We start from the raw sequence: 22,038 nt of genomic DNA, 5'->3' as shown, positions 1-22,038 counted from the left end.
GCGTTAGACTGCACGTGTGCCATCATGCGCTAGACAATGACGCGTTCACTTTCTGAGACTCAGTTTGAGGTCCATTCCCAAGACGGAGATTGCGATCACTTCTTGAACAGAGGCCCATTGCTGACATTTGCGCAGGAGTTTCAAACACGATTTGCAACAACATGCTCAACGGCGGCGATGCGCTGCCAGATAACGGCAGAGTAGCGCGTACCGCCGTGCTTTCGCTCATCACGCAGCCGTTTCCCAAGTCGCAGCAGCCATGCACCGTGACCGAGAAGACTGCAGTTTGTGCTGGGCATAAATTTCGCATTAGGAAGCGTAGTAATCGTCAGCCATTTTCTTTTTTAAAGACTTGGGCTACTTAAACGCAGAAATTTGGTCTGTCTGATGCTCGCAGCCAAATCTAAAAGTCTAAGTCTGGTGTCAGTGTTCATACTTGTCAACATTGTTGAACAAGAACAAGATATTATGCAAATGTAACACAGCAAATCAACACAAGTGATATTTGCAGTGTTCCCTCGATGCTTGGATTTTGCAATAGCAAGTGAAACACTACATCAGCGGCAAAAGCCGTCGCCTGCTGTTGCCAGCGCTACCTCCTGGCGGCATTTAAGAAATCAAGCGGAAATAGCAACAAAAGGTTCCACTAGATGGGATCCACGCTCCACTTGGAACGTTTGTGGAGTAGAGCTGCATGGTTTCTGTAAATGTTGTTAGTAGGGTGCCTCGATTCACACACGTCTCCGCTAAACGGCAGCGCTGGCATTGAGACAACCAGGCTGGAGCAGTGGAACGCGGTAAATTCAAATTGACTTCAGAAAACCTCTAGCATGTTATCTTGGGAGGAACGGGGTTGGAAAGGAACAGCATGAGAGGTGAGCGGAAGAGAGAAGGGAGGCCTTTACTTACCAGGGGCACCGGTCGATTATTGTCTTTTGTCGACATTTGCAACGAAAGGAGCAGATACACGGCCATTTTTTCTTTTCCAATACACCGTGGTGCTTGTTACTCTTGCAGCGTTGTTGGTGCGTTGTCCTGACTGCGTCTTCTTCTCCCGTTCTTGCTTGTCGTAGCCGGGCAGGAAGGAGCTGCTGCTGACCAAACTACTGACCGGCGGTGCCCAGTCGACCAGCGACCTGACCGCCAAGCGCAAGTCGCTGCCCGCGGGCGACCGACAGAGACTGGAGGCCGAACGGCAGCGCGCCGTCTTCCTCTATCGCAAGATGAAGGCCGAGGCAGCAGCCAAGCGAGCTGGCGCCACATGATGATACAGCAGTCGCAAGGCATCGTGGGTAATGAAGATGGGGGACACATCGGGGAACGGGAAGGTTTCATATTTTTACGCTGACGAACACTGGAGGGAGGTCTGGCTTCGCTGTCTTGGTGAGCTGCACTTCAGCAAGCATTCTGACGCATACCAGTTAGGCACGTTCCACTTGTCCTTAGCATATGGCTCATGAACAGTCTGAAGAGTTGCTTCTGGCTGCAAGGAAAACAACAGTATTATCGTAAAAGGTCACTGAAAGTTGCTCTAGCGGTAGAATGGTGGAGCTCCCAAAGATTTGTTTGACGGGGACGATTTGGAAAGCTTTGTGCAACACGGACAAGAAAAAAAGAATGTTGCCCTCTTTTGTTAGTTTTGGCTTCGAAAGCGGGAAGAAGCCACGTGGCTAGCCAAGCCAAGTGGGAGAGGAACCCTTCAGCTGCTGTTCAGCTGCTGAGATGATGCCAACAATGCCATGCAATTGCAAAATTGCAACACTTTAATATACCCTAGAGGGAAGTCTCTCGCTGCAATTGTGGGCACCACGTCAGCAGCTGAAGCGTTCCTCTCCCACTTGGCTTGGCTAGCCACGTGGCTTCTTCCCGCTTTCGAAGCCAAAACTAACAAAAGAGGGCAACATTCTTTTTTTCTTGTCCGTGTTGCACAAAGCTTTCCAAATCGTCCCCGTCAAAAAAATCTTTGGGAGCTCCACCATTCTACTGCTAGAGCAACTTTCACTTACCTTTCACAATAATAAATAATGTTGTTTTCTTTGCAGCCAGAGGCAACTGTTAGGCCTGTTCATCAGCCATATGCTAAGGACAAGTGGAACGTCCGTACCCAGTACATGACAGCATGCTTACTGAAGCGCAGCTCACATAGACGGCACAGCCAGATCTCCCTCCGGTATATGTTAGTGCGACACCCTGCGCACTGCATGGACCATTGAGTGGCTGACGCTGCATCAAGCTGCTGCAAAAGGTTCGAAGACACATCACCAATAAAGATTTGCGTGCAGTCGTGACTGTTGAATGATACAATCCAGATGTGATTGGTTCGAATGCTCACTTTCGATGTGTGTTCTTTGATGCCAGGCATGCTCTGCCATACCAGCTGCAGTCTATATGCATGGGCCGGCGTTAATGTGTGCCTTTTGTGGAATGCTGCCGCAAAGACCCCCCTGGTTAGCAAAGTCTGAGCATTACTGCCTTCCGCTGTAGCTTGGAAAAAAAAAGTGGAACTAAAAAGAGGGGAAAGTGTCTAATAGAGGGGAGAAAAAAAAAAGAAGAGTGTTCCTGCCTTTGTTGTTTCTGTGCGCGGGCTTGTGTGGTGCTGTATTGACCTAACATGCTAGAGCAAACGTAGGCACTGAAGCAGTATGGCGGGAAATCAGACAATCAGACCCCCGGCTTGGGCCATTCACAGATTAGTAACACTGATACGCTTCTAAATTAAACTTCAGTTTTCCAGCTATAGCATCGTCACACCCACTGACCTCCTCGCTTTATTTAGCAGTTTTGTGTATATATTTATTTATGTACTCGTTTATTTAGTACTCGTTTATTTATTTATTTTCAAAAAGGCGCTAAACTTCTAGTGTTGACTTCCACTGCTACGGCTGCCACTACCAAGAGTGAAAAGGTTTGTTTTGTGAGAAGGGGGGGGTTAACCATCGGTTGGGCAGTTTCAAAATTTGTGCTTCTTGATAGCTACTGCGCACACAAACACATTTATGTAAAAGTGTGTTGGCTTTGCTGCTTATCGTCCAGCAAGGCTGGTGGGGAAAAAGTAGTAGCGATGTGGAACAAGCGCAATGACTGGAACCCCCACAATCCGGCAGTCAAACACAATAATTTTGCTTCAGTCAGGCTAGAATTGGTGGACAGATGCACGTTTCATTTCAAAGGGGGTACGCAGGTCTGCTTAAAGGGACCCTGCAACACTCTTTGTGCAGTGCAAGTAAACCTGCGCGACGTTTAGATTACACTGCCAGGAATACCTGAGCCAAATATTACACGTGCACGTGAAGCGGTAAGCGTGCAAGTCTCCGTGAAAGACGCGGAAAACCCAACCGCGCTCTCTTCAGTTCTCCTCATTATGCACCCTTGGCATCACCTCTGCGACGTCATTCTGGCAATGGCTGTCCTGGCTGTCCTGTTGGCTGTCGCTGGTCAACTTTGCGGCTTATTTCTCACATTTCCTGTGACAATCTGCCGTTCCTGGCGCTGTGTAGCAACCTCTGCTATGTCTGAACCTGTACACACAGTTTTGGAGTTTCTTTTGTGTTTTGAGTGCGCTCGGGGTTTGAGTGACAGACTCAATACTTTCCTTTCAACGAGACCACTCGACGACAAACATTTATTGCTTTAAAAATGCCCTACCAGCCTGAGCACTTGCTTGTGAGGCAGCCATGCCTGCTTTTTTATGGCGCCAGACTGGGAATAAACCCCCCCACGTTGCGGAGAAAAGGAGAAAACTCCCTGGCATGTGATATATCCAAGGCCGCTGCACAGAACGCCGCGAGCCCCCCCCCCCCCCCCCCCCCCTCTCTCCGGGAGAGAGCGCGCAGCTTTTGTCGCATTGTCCGCGGTCAAGTTGAGAGGGAACAATTATGCGCGATTTCTCATCACACGTAGTTTCGGTGATGGTGAACGGATTTTCATAATTCTTGAGGGAGAACGTTGCTGGGACAATAGACTTTACCCCAAAATACATTCTGAGCAGTCGATGGTAAGTGCTGCAGGGTCACGAAGACAAAATAAAACATTGATTCATTAAAAGGGCTGTCTTGTCCAAACGACGACGCCAATTTTATTGCAAACTTTGAATAAATAATTGAGATATCGGGAAAAACAGACGAAGCGGTTGCAACTCCCAGTCTCTCTTTGGCGTTTCTACAACGTTACAGAAATTTGTTTGCGCAATTGGTGGCCACCGACGCAAGCCAATGCCAAGAAACACGACTGGGCGGTCGTAGTGGGGCCTTTAGCTCCACTTGACCACATCACTTGAATGCTAATGCGCAATTTAACACACTGGTAACTATTTTTATTGTAGGCCACGTTACGTCATGTTTCCTGCATTTTCTTTTTTTTTTTTGGAGGGCTAAAGAAATACTTTGTGGCTGCGATGGAGCTGAGAGAGTTGCCAAATGGAAGCAAAGTTGTATTCGGTCTTCGTGGGGCCATTAAAAGCTAGAAAATTGGCCGAAAAAATCCGTTATTGTTGTCGTTTCCAATAGTTGAGCAATTTTTCCTCCTCCCAGCCAAGCGCATCCAGTCCCAGGAGCGTGTGTTTGAGCCACGATATCTGTCTTCATGGCCCATTCAATGCTGACGGCAGACTAGAGCAGTTTACTACTCCAGCGAATCCTTCTTTTTTTTTCGTCATGAAGCTTCAGCGTGCACTACCTGTGTTGTGAATGTTGACATGCACTGCGTAGCAGTGTACCTGTCATAACCGCTCAACTAACAGAAAAGAGTTCCGGCGTTGACAAAGCACAAAAATTGTGGAATAGACACTCGGTAAAAGTTCCATCAGGTGCTTCGTGGTTCAAAAGTGAAAAAATTTGGAAGGTGCGTACGGTGGAGTTTGCCACTGTTATGCCGGAACATTAGAAATCGCAATCATTTGGGGCGGCACGTACAAACAAAAAGGCCCAAGAGAATACACGGAAAGTGTATTCTGAAGAGGCAAAAAGTGTTCCATATCAAACGATTCCCATGACTATCTCGCATGCCGCTTAGCAGCCAAGATCTTCTAACCACAACTCTTCAGTTAGAAAATATTTAGCTGAAATGAGTATTCGCACAACGGCATAGGTGTAGCCCACATTTTCAAATGTCCCTTGAAGCTCTCGATTTCTATACGCAGAGTTAGTACTTGGAATTTGAATGTTAGTATTAAGAATTCAGAATAAATTTATTGGCACATTTGTTGGCCGAGTGCTGTCATCATTTGCATGCCCCCACCTACAATTCCTGCTACCACCAACACACTAGACTCGCTTATCAAGCAGTGGTCACAGTCTGGAAGCATCTTCCTGGCGAGAAAGACCATAGTCTTACTTAATGACCAAGACAGGTAGTGGAACGGTCCTCCAGACCTTGAGTTCACAGGGCTTCAAAAAGCCAATGCAGTGTGAGCAGCTGAAGGTCAAAGGTCACAGCACTTCTTGACACAACTTACACCCTGGTAGGTGCAGGGCTATCACGCGACACCACTGAAGGACAGGTTCCAAACACAATGCCATGTCATTTATTGAGGAAGAGAGGTACGACTCGGACGGGTCAAAGGTCACGCTGAGAGGAGAGGGACGAGCAAGACTAGTGGTGGACATTGGGTCAAAGGTCACAGGGAGAGAAGCGGGGCAACTGAGACCAGTGGGTCAAAGGTCACAGGGAGAGGAGAAGAGGGAACAACTGAGACTAGTGGTGGGTTGCGGGTCAAAGGTCACGGGGACGAGCGAGACCAGGGGCGTCGTCACCGTATGGTGGGCAAAGGCAGCTGGAGCCCCTCCTTGGCCTCGAAGAAGGTGTACGAGAGGGTGATGTCGTTGCAGTTCTCCAGCAGGGGATCAGCCGCGTACTCGGGGTCGATGTAGAAGAACACTGGCATGTCCACCTGGGGCAGGGGGGGAAGAGGGGGGGTCACGTGGGGCGGATAGCTCACACCAGACGGCAGGGAGCTTAGTAGCTATCTGTGGGTACATGGGCTTCAGGTGCGGGGAGAAACCGAGGGAATCTATTTCTCCAGGTCACTGTGCAACTGAAGGCAGCATCTCTTCCCCTGCCTCGCGTGTAAGCCCTGTTGACGACACTTTGACACACCCACTGCTGCCTCGTTAGAAACCGTTTCCCAGCTTGCAAAGATAAACACGGAAGAAGTGCATTGCAAAGTTTTGCTCTCTAAAGTTGAACACAAATCCAGTGTGCCTCTATCTCAATCTGATACACTTTGGAAGCTGCCACAGTCCAGCAACCATGACAGAGAAGAGGCACTCGTCCCATTAAGATAAGTTGCAGTCACAGCGATTCTTTGAATTTTCGTGACAATACCATTGACATTTGCTTTTCCTGCCTTCAACATGTTGGTAGGCGCACCCTGAATCCAAATCTCTAGGGAAAAGGCCCCTCTGTAGATTTGGGCTCGATTATTTACAGGGGTGGGCCAACAGGGGTTTTTGGTTTTGAAGCAAATGCGAAACGAATAATGATTCTGTGTCAACTGTAGTGAATTGAAGCGAATATTTAGTAATCTCTAGTAAAAAATTACTCCCACCTCCCCTCGCGGGAACCCCTATGTAGATGCGACACATAGGGGGTTCCGTTGTTGTTTCCGTTAGGTTGATTCTCCCGTCGCGTGAAACGTGCCGTGAACCCCCTGCCGCGGCTATGACGCAACACAATCCACTTTAATCCAAGCCAAGCCAAGCAAACCCAATCCAATCCAATCCAATGCCCCTCGCGAGAGAGTGTTCGCTATCGGAGAGGAGAGGGGGTGAGCGGCAGAGAGCGCAGCTCGCGCGGCGAGGAGAATGGGGGAGGGGTGTGGACGGACAACAACAACGCCGTATGGAGGGACAAGGCGAGTGAATGAGATGCAGTCGCATCTAAAAAAACAAAGTTGCACTTTCTCAAGCTTGCTTCTCTAACTAGCCTGTAGAAAATCAGGGAAGCCCACTTAAAAGGGTTCGTGAAATTCTTTTGGTAACTTACAACAAACACAAACAGGTTATCCTGCTGCCTTTAGCTTTTATCGACTGTATTGTATTTTATACTAGGGCAACTTTCACCTCGTGTGGTGCCCTCAACCCCAAGTGATTCAGTGCATTAGCGCAATTTAGGGCATTACTATAGAAACAGCACAATCGCTTTATGACAATGAAATGTGAGTGGAACTTCTATGAGCGTTCATGAGACCTCTGGGTGAAAAACTCGGCGTATGAGGCAACGGAAGGGATTAAAATTTTTTTGAAGCCTCTCAGGCATGCTTCCATAACCTGATGGTATGCTCACTATCCAAACCTATGCTTGCAGGTTCCTTTCCTATACCAACAGAATACTGGATGCGAGTTACACAAAGGGAATTTCATGCCTAACATAAAGGGTTAATAACAGGTATAACATTGCGGCTTCTAGGAGTTTAAAGCTGGACAGGATTATACTCTTTCGAATGTCCCGTTTAGGGGGGAATAAAAAAGGAACATTACAGGGAACAGAAATTATGGCGGATGCTTATACTATACTCGGTTACAACAGGAGGCGGACTCTTAGTCTTCAACCCAGCGTCCGGGCTAATTGCGACTCATGCGGCATATTCTCCCCTGGTGAGCCTGGGGAAACATTACTGCGTTGTTGTTGCCCTAGCAACGCCACCGCCATGTTGGCCTTGAAGGCGTTATAATTGCCATGGCAACAATGCGAGGGCGCGCAGCTTGCGTGGGGGAGAGGTAACGCTCTCCCCTCTCATGCCGGTTGATTCCTTCCCCCCTCCCCGTGTCCCCCCCGTTCCCACCCGGCACCCGCCGCCGCCGCCGCCACCCCGCTGCCTCCAACGGGCAAGCCTCGCTCCGACGGCACGAAGCCACGCCGCTTGAGCAGTAACGACGCCAGCTCAAATATCACTTGAACACTTTATTCGCGTTACGTACGCGAACGCGACGTGCGGCGAGAAACACCGATGACCAATACAACACAGACAAGGCTGTCTGTCTTCAAGCAAAGCACACGCACGACACAAGTCCTATCCTTCAGCTCAGCTTCACGTACGGCATACGAACGACGTTCTCACCTTTTGCTAACAGCACTCAAAGAGCCTTCGCGTTACGTTTAATCCTGGTGTTCTTGGCGTCCCTTTTGCAGCACCGTAATGTCCGAGGGAGCACATACGAGAAATCGCCCACTACATGAGACGCGCGTCGGCCTCACTGCTCGCCGTGCGGAAGCAGCAACTGCGCCGGTGACCGTTATCGCGCATGCGCGCCCCCAGTCGCCCCGGAGAGAAGAGGAAAGAAAAAAAAAAAAAATGAGAGGAGGAGTGTTTCCCCAGCGCCACTGCCTCTAGGCGCGCAATAATAGAACCGAAACTAGAAAAAGTAGCATTGGCCTGGTTACAACTCAAGAACGGCACCACCTCATGTAGTGTATCACTCCGCCAAAGCGTCGGACCCATGACATCGGTGCGCGCGCGTTTTGAAAGGGGTTTGCTATGAATGCGTGATATCGCCTGCCCTGTCTCACGCAGTTTGTTTGTCGTCACTGGAGTCGCTTATAAGCATATTAAGTCCAAAAAATCACGGGAACGGCTCACGCCATGTTCAAAGTATTCCCAGTAACACCCTACTTGTGCCGCGCGGAGAAACATCTGGCTACGGTGATAAGGCACAGCGGCAACTTCCAGTGCCGTTCTTAAGTTGTCACCGAGTACAGTAGCTGTCTAAGAAGGTGAGGGCGAAAGCATAGTTTGGACCCTCTGTTGATCTGATGTTGAACTTTCTCAACTTTGCGGCTGCGTCCGTCACCACTTGACCAGCTACCCTTCTCTTACCCTCGCTTGCCATCACCAGGAGCCTCCTGTTCGCTCTTGTCAATACCTTTACCTCTGAGGGTGGTTCGTAATGTACTATCGGCGTCAAATGAAACGCGAACACGAAAATATGAACCAGAACGCGCAAAATGGAAAAATGCTGTTCGTAGAGTTCATATAATGGCATGCTATAGGTATATTTGGATATCCACATTTCCCAACTTTGTTTCTGTTACTAAGCCACGCGTCATTTTGGCTTGCATGAAAAGAAACAACGGAACTTGTGTGTTCAGGTTCATATTTTTGTGTTCGTGTTTCATTTGATGCCGACAGTACATGCAGCAGTGGCCAACCCTCATGCAGCGCTGCTCTTTCCACACCCCCCAAACTGCACTTCTATTTTCTGTGCCCCACAACAACGAGTTTCGTGAAACACAGAGATGAAAGGATTTCGCTTTGAAAGATCGTCTTTGGGCACCATTTGATTAAAAAGTCAGAAGTGGGGGGACTATGCCGGTGTAGCGCTGGGCTTTCTTATCTAGAGAGCCTTGACCGGGGCAGCTTGAGCATGGCCGTGTTGTCAGGATGCCATAGGAGAGGCACGAGGGCAGAGTGCCCAATGCCAACCCAAAAGCACCTTCGTCTTGCTGTTTAGCCGCACATCACCGGTGTGTTGAGGGAAAGCCCATCTCCAGTAGTGGAGAAAGCCAGTGCACGTTACGGGCTTCACAGGCGATGCATTTAGTGTGCAAAAATTATATTGCGCTGGCATTTTAACAGGCGTTTCCTGTTTTGAACAAGGCATAATGCCACGTATCTAAGTTTTCACCAAAGCAACTGCACCATTTGCATTTCCTAACTGTGAAATACTTTCAAAATATATTCGAACTGTTCTAATAGTGATACTCAATTTGAAGCCAAATGAGATATTGTGTCATTCACTTTAATATTTGAAAGTTTCGAATATTCACATACCCCTACAAATTCGTGCTTCACAAGCACCTAACGAGAGAATGCAATGGTCGCTTTTTTTTTTTCTCTCGTTTTAGTGATGAGCAAGTTGCTTATTACTTCAGAGTGCTTCCCAAATGCATGCACTTCAGTCTTTGCGTTTTCTTTTTCTGCTCTCACGCGAGACGTGCCGACTATTATTGAGCAGAGCTCACAGCTAATCGAGCCACTCACCTCTTCGTGTGGATTCAGTCGCTGCTCCTCAAAGCAGAAACACTGCAACAGGATGAAAGGGGCTTGGAAACAGGACACAAGAAATTTAAACCAGAGCACAGCAGAATCTGGCTCCACTGGACGGTGCACTCCTCCGTATCCTTTCAGTAGATACAGAGTCTTTCTGATGCTCTTTGATGGTGGTCAGGTGTTCACCTGACCACCATCAAAGAGCATCAGAAAGACTCTCTGGCCTCCCTCGTTAAAGGGACAGACGGCTGATTTTTGTGGAGTCCATGTCCTCTAGTGCATACGAACACCAGCGTTCTATATAGTTGGGTGACCGGAAGAAATTTTTTGAATGTACAGTTAGACCTGGATATAACGAAGTTGACAAAAATTTGCATTTTTTTTGTTTTCGTTACATGGATGTTTTGAGCTGAAGCTCCCGGGAATGCAGCAAAAACGAAACCAATATGCTAGGCATCAGTGGTGCTGAACTCACCCTTGTTCAGCGATATCTTTCACACTGAGAAACTGCGTGATTGACACCTGCTGCTACTACACGGCCCCCCGTACTACCAAACGTATTAGTACCACTTTTGCTGTTTGGTAGTTTCCGGTGCCTTAACGCGTTTCGAGAACCAAACTTATGCTTAAAGGGCGCCTTTTCGCAAACTTTATGCTCTTTTCCAGACTTGAAATTGTCGAAAGGATGCTAGCTGGGACACCGTACCGGGCGGTGACATTCCTCTTTCTCGCCGCCAGACACGGGCTTTACAATATCGAGCTTGTCTTGACAAGACAAAGCGTTTCTTTTTCTGGCAGCAGAACCCGTCGCCGACGAACCGGCACCACAGATACCGGTGGAGACGGGCGACTGCACGCCGACAGGCAGGCATAGCACCTAACCAACACCGCAGTCGCTCGTGGAAATGCACGGGAGATTGCGGCGTGGGCGAAATTCGCGGGATTAGTGCATTTCGCCCGCCCATTTTCAAATAAGGAGCAAAAAAACACTGACTCATCAGCGTAGTGAATTTGCTACATCGAGGTTAAACCGTTGCAACTCCTTTGTTACATAGACGTCGCAAACACATGGGCTTCAATGGAGGTTGAAATGGGGAAATGAAAAACTTCGTTAAATCCAGGAATTTGTTATAGAGGTTAGTTACATCCAGGTTTAACTGTATTAATGGAAAAAAAATGTTAATTTGGCCTTTAACTTTCTTAGTCCAAAAAGTGGTGCCATGTGGTGCCTAACATGACACTACAAACCTAATTTCAACGCGTGGTTCAAAAACCACACAAAGGAACGTGAAAGACTGCGCTTTGGTATTGTTTTAGCTGGGCACAAGTTTTTAAATACCTCTTCCGACCCCACGTACACTCAAAAATATGTTGCTAAGGCTAGTAGGTCTAGAAATTCCGCTTCCAACCGTTCTAAAGCCCTATCAGACAAACCGTTTCAGTTTAAGGTGCTTTCAAGGGTTCAAGACCAGGTGTCTTGAGGACCAAAAAATTGCCTAAAAAAAGCATTTTTTTAGGTATCGCTTTTCTCTTGATTTGCACAGTTCTTTCTCCGAAAATTCTTTACGTGGAACAGTACCAGGTACTTATAAAAACCATAGAGGCCCAATTTTAACAATGAAATAATTATTTTTTTATAATTCCCACTTTTTCGCCATGAGTGCTATCACAGTGGTACAAAACTCTTGAGAGCTACATTCCAGCAAGTAGTGCAGCTAGGAAGATCATTTCTTTTGCACTGCAAAGCTGACTGTGTGAACCATGCGATATGGCAAGCAGATCTTGCATTTTGTGTTTCACTAGTTCTTTAATTTAGCAGGAGCAGTTCAAACGTAGAAGTCAGAATCCATGTAAACGTGCGTGTAATTTTAAAACAAAAAAAAAAACTGCTTCCCACATTGCATTCTCCACAACTTCTGCTATCTATTCATGTCTTGCTGGTAATCTTTTGTTAAATAGTTTTTTTTTTGTTATTGTTCTCAAGAACAATCGAGGAAAATTTTTAATGAACTCAAAAACCAGTTACCTCACATCAAAACTAGTTAGATATTTGAAATCAGCTAAAAAAAACTGAACAAGCCCAAGAAATTTTGTCAAAATTGGTTGGAAAGCAAAAAAAAAATGTTTCTAAGGCCAATGCGCCGCCCCCCTTCTGTTAATTTTTAAGTAAACTCTGTGAAACTTGGCAGTGTCGCTGCATTTTTTCCCACTGATTTCAAATGTGCCACTATTTTTTGAGTCAGTCAATTAAGTTCCCAAGATCATCAGAGATAATTAGCCATTACAGTTCTGTAAATGGCACTGTTTAAATATAAAAATATAAAGATATGTTTAAAAAAAGGTTTAAAAATATAAAGATTAAATCTTTATATTTTCCATTACTGTGAACCCTGGTGAATGCAGTAGGAGAATCAGTTTTTTTTTTATGCACCACTTGGAACTCATTTTACACTTTGGTGTTTGAAATGGGCATTCGAAATGGTCTCTTGCCACTGGTGCCACCAAAGTTTAGTCAGCTGTAGAATTAGTTCCAAGCGGAGCATCGAAAAACTGATTCTCTTATTACACTCACGAGTGTTCTAGGATTAGGAAAAACGGGGATTACAGTCGTATGACCAACACTGTTTTGTCTCTTGTTCCTCCAAAAATGGCTAATTACTTCCAATTATCCTGGGAACTAATTGACCAACTGAAAAAATAACAGCACATTTGAGATCAGTAGAAAACAAGCAGCGAGACTGCCAAGTTTCACACAGTTTACTTAAAAATTAAAAGAAGCTGTTTTAGGGAGCATGTACTCCCCAAGAATCGGTTGATTGATTGTAGGGTATAACACCTCGACGCAGCACAGGTGATGAAGCATGCCGTAGTGGAGGGCTCCGGATTAATTTTAACCCGTGACGCCACTACTAAAGCGTCATCTCAATGTTGCGGTAGCTCTGAATGAAGTTAGGCAATCTTCGCTCCCATCAAACGGCCCACCTGGATCTTGTTGAAGTACTTGCCGGCCTCGAAGGGCAGGATGTTGTAGGTGGCGATGCCGTCTATCGGCTTGTCGCCTGGGTTCCTAGCCGTGTAGAAGGCCAGCACCGTTTCGCCAGGTGCCACCTGCATTGTACGCACTCTCAGTACCCTCCAACCCAGGACAACAACCGCGGACGGACAGCCTGAGGTGCAAAAGACCCCACACTTGCACAATCGGTGCACAGGGACACACAAAATGAGCGTTCTTATGCACTGTCAACGTCAACTGTTACAAACCGACCGCGGGGTGCCCAGCGCGCAGGCTTCAACAACGCAACTCGCCGTCCGACTTTCCTGCGGAGGAGGCGCAGAGGTCTGTGGAGAAGCCCCCTTACAGACAGAACCCTGCAGGTTCTGTCTGCATCGCCCACATGGAGTCTCACTGTTCGCACCACCTGACTCGGGGAGAGTGCTTTTGCTTGTGGGCGTTTCACTCTGCTTCAAAACGCGTCAGTGCTTGTTTTGACCGTCGCTTTAGAGAGATAGTAAAGAGGCTGTCTTCTTGACCAGCCAAGGCAGTGCATCTTGCGGCTCTGTGAAGAATGTTTCTCTGCCCATTCGAGTTGTCAGGTTTTAAGCCCGCCAGCGTGAGGCTGCCTGTACCATCGCTTATCTCTACTCGCCGTGCATTAAACAGTAAAGTTTGTCCTCTGGTTTTTGATCGTCTGAGCGAAGGCAACTCTCCCGCAAGCCGCTGAGCAGCGACACTACCTCGACACGACAGGGGGCCGTACTCGTACGCCTCTGTCCCGTAACACGACACAGTGGCTGCCCACTTCACAGTGAATGCGTACTTCAATGAGATGGATCTTTAAGTAACGCAAGTGTTTTGTGATGGCACTAACAGGATGCGGGAGGACTTGGGCACATTTGTATCATACTCCAACGATTGCTACAGAAGAAAGCTTGCTTGGCTCAAAAAATTTCCAGGGCACTCTTCCGGCCTTGCCTGGAAACTCTGTACCGTACTGACTGGTTCTCTACCACGCTGCAACTCTCTGATCCAAACTTCATGGCCAATCCCCCATCACCCCCCCACCAGATGCCTTGTAGGCAACGCGAACATTCAGTTCCCAAGTCACTGCAATCTGGACAGTTCCTCTTACACCCAGCACCATCTAGTTGTTAGCTTTTAACATTGCCGCAATCTTATCGGTACCTGCTAATACAAGCCAGCTGTTCGGCCTCTGTAGTGAGATTACCTAGTAGGTACGAGCCTGCCACTTCCCATAAGCACCCCGCACCATCTACAGTTCAACCTCACTAGCCTTGAGGGAAAATGGTGAATTTTGGTGCTGACAGCCTGGGTTCAAGCCACAGCAGCGGTAAAATTTTTGCAAGACGTGTGATTATTTTGTTTTAACATAAAAGCTTCTCTTAGCTTGATTCTACGCATTCTTTACATAAATCTATGCTTTGGTATCTTTTAGGTCACCTTAGGAGCGGCATGCGACACATCAACACGTAACGTTTTTCATCGCATTGGAAGAGTTGAGCTTGTACCTACCTGGGAACGGAATTACCAGCCTCGGTAGTTTAGCGTGTAGCGTCGTGGCTTTTAAAGCTTACATCCGGGATTCGAGCCTCGGCAATTCTACCCTTTTTTTTTTGTTTGCAGGACTCTTCTGACTGTACAAATGCTCCCTTAGGTCAGTTCTACGCATTCTTGTTGTAAACAGGGGCGGTTTAGCAACTTTCAGATCAGTTCAGGTGCAGAGAAGAGCCTATCAATCGCCACGTGTAATCAAAGTTTGGCATCGCACCAACAGTGCCTGGCCTCAAAACAAGAAACACAGGTCACTGACCAAGTCAAAAACAAATTGACGTTTCGGGAGCGCTACGGCTCCCTTGTTCACAATGAAAAGGGGCGCTGTGGAAGGGGCCGTACGTTTGCTGGATCAGGACGTTCAAGATGAGGTTAGGACGAAAGCCATAGGTGTGCTCTCTCACATAAAAAGGAGCACCTTTCGCAACCCCCTCTCAGAAGATGAGCGCAAAGCCATCCGTAGCCTACGTTCCAACGACGACATTGCTGTCCTGCCCGCCGACAAAGGCAACGTGACCGTCATCCTTGACCGGTCAACGTACCACAAGAAAATGGTGAGCCTCTTGCACGATGAAGACACTTATAGCCTGCTTGCGAAGGACCCCACGTCTAGAGTGCAGACGCACTTGCAAAAATTGCTGGCGGAAGTTTTCAAGGGATTACCGCCGTCGTACAAGCGCCTGTACTTCAGGCTGCTTTGTACCAACGGATCAGCTCCAGCCATTTACGGGTTGCCGAAAGTGCACAAACCAGACGTGCCGCTCCGCCCAATAGTCGATTTTACGAGGTCTCCTCTTTGCTCTCTGTCGAAGTACCTGCACGAAATCGTAGCGCCACTGGTCGGGAAGACGGGGACCTACATCAAGAACACATCGGACTTTATTACGAAAGCGAAGGCTGTCACGCTGGAGGACAATGATATTATCGTGTCGTTTGACGTTCGCTCACTTTTCACAAGCGTTCCTGTTGAACTGGCCATTGAAACTTGCAGGCAACGTCTAAGCGAGGATCCTTCGCTAGAAAAACGGACCCCTTTTGACGTGACGGAACTATGCCAGCTGCTTCGTTTCTGCCTGGGAAACACTTACTTTAGCTACAACGGTGAATTCTACCAGCAGACGTTCGGGACAGCGATGGGGGCCTCCATATCCGTGACGACGGCAAACCTCGCAATGGAGGCCATAGAATCCAAGGCATTGGATAATTTCCAGCCACGACCAAAACTGTTTCTCAGGTATGTGGATGACTGCTTCTGCGTCCTGGACCGGAGGCACGTTCAACGTTTCCTGGAGCACCTTAACGGCGTGGAGCCTTCAATTCAATTTACTGTTGAAGAGGAGGCCAGTGGCTCACTTCCTTTTTTGGACGCCATCGTTTCTCGTAGCGGTGAAGGCCTTACTTTCGGTGTTTACCGGAAACCGACCCATTCTGGAAGGTACCTGGACTTCAAGTCTGCACACCCTACCAGTCACAAGCGGTCAGTTGTCATGGCATTAACAAATCGGGCCAGACGAACCTGCTCCGACGAAGTTTTGCTCCAGAAGGAATTGGCAACAATTGAAAAGGACCTAAAGAAGAACGGCTACCCGCTTTCGTTCGTGAAAAACACGCAGAGAAGAATGGTTCCGGAGCGCCCTCTACTCGAGGAAAATGTAACAAGCCAGAACACAGAGAAGCCAAAACGCGCCGTGGTGCCATATGTACCTGGAATCAGTGAAGCCCTGGCACGTGTTTTCCGAAAGCACAATTTGCAACTGGCGCACGCACCTACGAGCAAGTTGCGCAATGAGCTGGTGAATGTGAAAGACAGCCTTCCGCGTTGCAAATTTCCTGGTGTTGTTTATCGGATCGCTTGCGCCGAATGCCCAGCGGTATACATAGGCGAATCCGGTAATTTTTGCAAGCGCATAAAGCAGCACCAGTACGACGTGCGAAAGAAAAACGTGGTCTCCAACGCCATTGCGGAACACGTGGCGAATACTCAACATGCGATAAACTGGGAACATTCCAAGATACTGACAACGGAACGCAACATATCTGCACGCCTGAATCTGGAGTCCTTGATTATTCAGACAACTCCGCACACAATCAACAGGACGGACGGCTGCATGAATCCTGACTACGCCAAATCTCTTAAAAGATTACTGGGGGCTATATAATTCGGCGTCTTCCAGTGGCCGTTTTCATTGTGAACAAGGGAGCCGTAGCGCTCCCGAAACGTCAATTTGTTTTTGACTTGGTCAGTGACCTGTGTTTCTTGTTTTGAAGTATGCTACCTGACCAGACGGTATGCCGTCCAACCATCGACTTCAGTGCCTGGCCTGCGATGACTTGGTAACGGAATCTTGCAAAGCCCATGGTGACGATCACTAGTGACCAAGGGTGACGACCCATCCTCGTAAAAATGCCAGAGAGAGGAAGAGAGACCCCGAGGCATGATTGACAAACCTGGCTGCCTAGACACACCCCCACGAGTGCAATCTAGTGGTTCGCTTGGAACGCTCTTTTTATGTGCGGAGCACTTTATGGGTGCACCTTGTCATCGTAGCTCGCTAACGGTCGATGCCAAGCGACTGCCAGAATCAGGCGGCACAGAGAGATTGCGGACCCAAGTAGAGCCTGGTGTACCGTCGTCAGGGAGTCGCGCTGAGGCATCGAAAACCACGTGGTTTAGATAGTCATCAGCGTTCGAACCTTGTGAACCGCTGGCGCTTGTCATACAGCTCCCTGTTGTTTAGCGCAAAGAAAATTGCAGGTACAGTGGGCGTCAAATGAAATGCAAACACGAAAATATGAACCAGAACGTGCAAAATTGAAAAATACTGTTCATATAGTTCACACAATGGCACACTCTTGGTGTATTTTGACATCCACATTTCCAAACTTTGTTTTTGTAACTAAGCCACGCGTCATTATGGCTTGCATAGAAAGAAATCGCGCTATTTGTGTGCCCAGGTTCATTTTTTTCGTGTTCGCGTTTTATTTGATGACCACTGTACAGTTCAGGCAAAATGTACGTAATTACCTGCCAGCCCCTTGCATTCATTTAGCTAGGAATGCTCGCTAGGTTGGTTTGTATGATAGTACGCGAAAAAAGCGGGTGCGCAAGAAAAAAATGTCGTGTTTGAAATGAGGCAAAACAGCTCCAGCATACAAAATTGAAGCAAGCACAAAAAGAACAGAACTCCGGCTGGCGCAGTTTCAGGCAAGGGGGCACGCGAGCACTGCGAAGGCGGGAAATTTAAATTGAATATCGATCAAGAGAGGAGTGAGACAGGGCGGCAAAGAGCGTGATGGGCGGTAGCAGTGAGCGGATAACGGCGCTACAGCCCATTACGGCGAATCACTGCTCTGCACTTCCGACAGCTCTCCCATTGAGTGGAACGGCTTTAATTATTCTTTAGAGCCACTGCTGAACAGGCTTCTTTGTTCAGCCTCAGTGGCAGAGGAGTAGAGTCGTAGGTTTAGCCTCCAACAGCCTAGGCTTGAGCGCCAGCAGTTCTAATTTGATTCATTCCATTTATCCATCTTTTTTTAGCGGCAACATGCTCTCTTAGGTGAATCGTACGCATTCTTGGCGAAAATACGGATATCTTGTCCTACCAATATGCTTATTAGTTTGATTTTTATAAAACGATGCAGGAAAGAGGTCAACGTTAGGTGCATTTAGAAGGCCAGGTTTGCTGAACGGGGAAGAGGCACCCACCAGCACGTCAGGCTGCCGCGGCCGGAAGTTCCAGCGCAGCCCCGACCCCGTGTCGGCCGAGAAGGTCACCCGGATCTGCCGATGTCGGACTTTGTCCATCTTCTCAATCTTCTCGCCGGCCTCGGTGGCGAATGCCTGGCCGCCCCTGCCCGTCGACTGCAAGATTGGAGACATCATCCACCTAACCAGCAAATGGACTGCATCTTTCAACTGCCTCGCGTCATCATATTTTAGTAAACGCTTCGGCATAACTGCGTCACAATCGCCACCATTCATTGGCTCCGATCCTCGCAAAAAAAAACAAATAGCGACACGTACAGCTCCTTCCCTCAAACAATTGAAGATTGGAATTCACTTCCTGCACAATTATTTCTTTGTTCCCATTTCGTCACCGAGTTAGAAAAACATTTCTCTTACGAAATATTGCGGACAAACATTTATTCATTTTTCTTAATGAGTGACCTTCTTTATGTGAACACGTCGTGCATTCTACGTTGCGTCCACTCCTGCTTGGGCCAAATTATTGGCCAGCAGTATCGTCAAATAAACATTGTTTGCACGTGAAAAGTGGCGAGATGAAACCATCCAGCACTTGTGCATGGATCTCAGCGGTTGATCTATTTCAAGTTTTCCCGCATCAAAGCTCAACCTCGGCTATGAGGCTTGCCGTAGGGAGGGGCTCTGGATTACCGTATTTACTCCCGTAATGAACGCACTCACATAATGGGCGCACCCCAAACTTCAGTCGTCGAAATTGGGTTTCGTTTTTTTTTAACCCTGCACTCCCACGAATGTCCGCACTGTAGCTTTCCTTCTCCACTCGCTCCCACTGATGATGATCGCGCATGTAACCTAGAGCTATCTCTCAAAGTAAAAGCGAGCAAACACTTTGGCACGGCGTCGTGGGACAGCCAGTCACAACGACGCTCACTCGGCTCAGTCCGCTGAGCATCTAACCCTACTTTTTTTCTTGTTGTTACTTACATGTTGTCCTGCTCGTCTTGCACCTTTCCGTCGGCAATGGGCCGAAATGGCAGTAACACGGCCAATTTTCACTTAAAGGCTCTGGAGTACGTAGTTGAGTATGGGAATTGTCCTGCCGGTATAGACATTTAGGAATTGACGAAATGAAGCCTTGATAAACGACGATGAATGTAGTTTAATAAAAACGGTGTTTGTTTACCAATTGTTTACGCGTATATTTACTGCGAAAGGCAGGTTATCTAATGCATTTTTTTTTTCATTGCGGCCTTCTTTCGTCACTTCGAAAAAGTATCCTGAAAATTACCCCGCATAATAATCGCACCCCGAACTTTGCTTCTGTTGGCCCGAAAAAAAAGTGCGTTCATTACGCGAGTAAATATGAAAGTTCTGTGACCACCTGGTGATCTTTAACACACTGAAACCTCTCTACCTGCGGCATTTTCACTTTTCACGTCTACCTGAAAACAAGCCATCGTGGCCAGTACCGATACCCGCATCAGCAGCCGAATGCCTTTGCCACTAAAGCGGGTCATCTTTTGACTGCCCCGTATTACAACCTGGCCGTCATTTTCAGTAACCCCTACTATGGTTTGCACATCAATTGACTGAGTGTAGGGTTTAATACGCCGACACTACGCAGACGATGAGGCGCGCCGTAGTGGAGGGCTCCGGATTAATTTTGACCGCCTGGGGATCTTTAACGTGGGCCGAAATCTCGTACACACAGGCGTTTTTGCTTTTCGTCTCCATCAGAAAAGCGGCCGCCGCGGCCGGGAATTGAACCCGCGACCTCGTGCTCAGCAGCGCAAAGCCTTAGCCACTGAGCCACCGCGGTGGGTGGTTTGCACATCAAAAGTAGTGCAATAACATGTTTAGCGTTCATACAAAGACCCGAGGAAATAGAGCCCCACTATGTTATGCGTGCAAGGGTCGGCGTTTGCCGTGACACAACGCACGTTTTCCTCGCTCTCTGAATGCACGCCTTGATCATCGCTTATCTGGCAATTCTTTCTCGTAATAAAATGAAAAAGTGAAATTTCGAGTGAATATCAAGAAGGAAAGTTTAGCGACAGGCAAGGGCACGTGTTGGGCAGGCATTTTAGAAAAACTCGAAACTAAGGAATGCTGCTCAGTTTCTTGCTTCGGAAAATTGCAGGGAAAGGAAAAATGGCCCTTGTCGAGGTTTATGCTGGAATACTTAGGGTACTTAATCTACGAACAAAGCGAAGCGGGACACCAGGTAGCCTCGAGCTTCGGAGGGAACCAAACAAGTGGAATAGAGGTGACAGTGCCTTTCTTTGAAGCAGTACGCTCGCAGTAGGGTATTTTGCTAAAGTTCGACCACCATAATTTTGATGGAACAGAACTTAGTTTTTGATGAATGTCTGCATCACAGTACTTACCTCACAAACACAGCACAAGCAAAAATTAAAAAAAAAATGGCGCAAAGGACACAGTCATTGATGCGACGTTTCCCATGTTCACTCAACAAGTTCTATTTTATTTCGTCGTTCTTTGTCTGTTTTCCACATTTCGTACGTGCCCTCGCCCAACCAAAAAGAGTGTTGTCACAAGAGATGAGGCCACTTACTAGGCCCAGTCGACAACTCGTGACAAAAATTTGCACCAAATAACTACAATACCGAACGGCAAAGATTCGGGGCTGCCTTTTATTCGAAAGATAAAGCCGCAGAACCCGCAGATCACACAATGATGACGATAACGTACAAAATTAAAAAGTAGCCCGATGTCACGACACGATGATGATAATGACCTACAGGTAATGTGGAGAAACGGTCACTTAGGACGAAAATAAGTTATGGCACTCGCTCCTTCTGCCTGACGCACTGTTTAAATTTAACAGTGGTTTCATTAGCTCTGGATATGCTCCTTCGTACATAGCCACTGCTCTCTCGATTTTCTCTCAATTTTGGGGGCTTAACGCGCCGAAGCTACCTTGCGGCAATGAGACGCACCGTAGTGGAGAGCTCCAGAATTTTTTTGACCAAACGTGCTCCGGAATTTCGACACGCGGGAGTTTTCGCCTCCACCAGAAAGAACCCGCGTCCTTGGGCTCGGCAACACACCGCTTGTAGCCCCAGAGCCGTCGCGGCGGGTAAGTGCGAACTCTCGGGAAGTCGGGTATGAGGCCCGATACTGCATCTGCGTATGCAAACGGAGCACTCGAAGCGTATGAAGTAAGGTGACCCGAAGTTACTGACCTGACAGTACATTCTGTAGAGCGGCACTGCGGCATAGCTTAGTCCACCGACGAGCACGGCCATTGAAGTCACGTACATGAGCACTGTCCGGTTTTTGTGCTCTCGAGAAGTCGCACCAGCGCTCTTGTGAAGGCATTGCCGGAGAAGACATGGCGGGGTCAACTGGCTCCTCAGTTTCCCGAGGCGAAGGGTCGACCGTAGCAGGCACACGGATAACATCACGTTCACCAAAAATTAATTTTCATCCTTGCCGCTTTTTACGCTACAGGATTATTATATGAGCTGAAAACAGCGAAGTACTACGTATGGTCATCTTGTTTGCTTCAGGTCCTAGCACGACCGCGGACGACCGCAGATACACCGGTTGCACGTCCGCGCGTTCTGGGCTTCGCTTCTGACTTGGATCCGTGCGTGCAGTGCGTTCTTCAAAAAAAAAGTGCAAAAACGCCAACTCCTTTGAAGAGGTAGTAGTATTAACTCTGCGTCTAAAGGAAATGCAATTAATTAAAAAACTTTGACGCAAACCTGTTAAACTGTGAACGCAAATGTGAATGCACGGAATGCACCGTTA

At 47.8% G+C, this 22,038-nt stretch overlaps 2 protein-coding genes across 2 annotated transcripts in view; one reads left to right on the top strand and one right to left on the bottom strand.

Annotated features, from left to right (window-relative positions):
• LOC144138813 (uncharacterized) overlaps nt 1-2,237 on the top strand; it is a 45,523-nt gene extending 43,286 nt beyond the window's left edge. Inside the window, exon 6 of the mRNA XM_077671290.1 lies at nt 1,074-2,237. Within this exon, the coding sequence (XP_077527416.1) occupies nt 1,074-1,265 (192 nt within the window). The 3' untranslated portion in view covers nt 1,266-2,237. The remainder of the gene's footprint in view (nt 1-1,073) is intronic.
• A 3,261-nt stretch (nt 2,238-5,498) lies between these two features.
• On the bottom strand, nt 5,499-21,868 carry Cox11 (Cytochrome c oxidase copper chaperone COX11). The gene is made up of 5 exons (XM_077671291.1): nt 21,468-21,868; nt 18,262-18,417; nt 12,968-13,093; nt 9,977-10,018; nt 5,499-5,887 (listed from the first exon to the last, which is right to left on the bottom strand). Exons 1-5 carry the CDS (start codon nt 21,684-21,686, stop codon nt 5,747-5,749), a joined length of 684 nt encoding a protein of 227 aa, XP_077527417.1. The 5' UTR covers nt 21,687-21,868; the 3' UTR covers nt 5,499-5,746.
• Between the last annotated feature and the right edge of the window lie 170 nt (nt 21,869-22,038).

The sequence above is a fragment of the Haemaphysalis longicornis genome, unplaced genomic scaffold (assembly GCF_048455015.1).
Source record: "Haemaphysalis longicornis isolate Haplotype H1 unplaced genomic scaffold, Haemaphysalis longicornis Haplotype H1 scaffold_5, whole genome shotgun sequence".
NCBI classification, from domain to species: Eukaryota; Metazoa; Arthropoda; class Arachnida; order Ixodida; family Ixodidae; genus Haemaphysalis; species Haemaphysalis longicornis.
The sequence above is the reverse complement of the archived record's forward strand: the minus strand, read 5'-3'. Positions and strand labels throughout refer to the sequence as shown.

Bases quoted from the DNA above. Each gene is read 5' to 3' on its own strand.
- Cox11 (XM_077671291.1), bottom strand. From the start codon at position 21,686: ATGTTATCCGTGTGCCTGCTACGGTCGACCCTTCGCCTCGGGAAACTG. The intron at 18,418-21,467 runs GTCAGTAACTTC...CCAATCTTGCAG, and splicing joins TCTACAGAATGTACTGTCAG to TCGACGGGCAGGGGCGGCCA. The intron at 13,094-18,261 runs GTGGGTGCCTCT...CGTACAATGCAG, and splicing joins CGCGGCAGCCTGACGTGCTG to GTGGCACCTGGCGAAACGGT.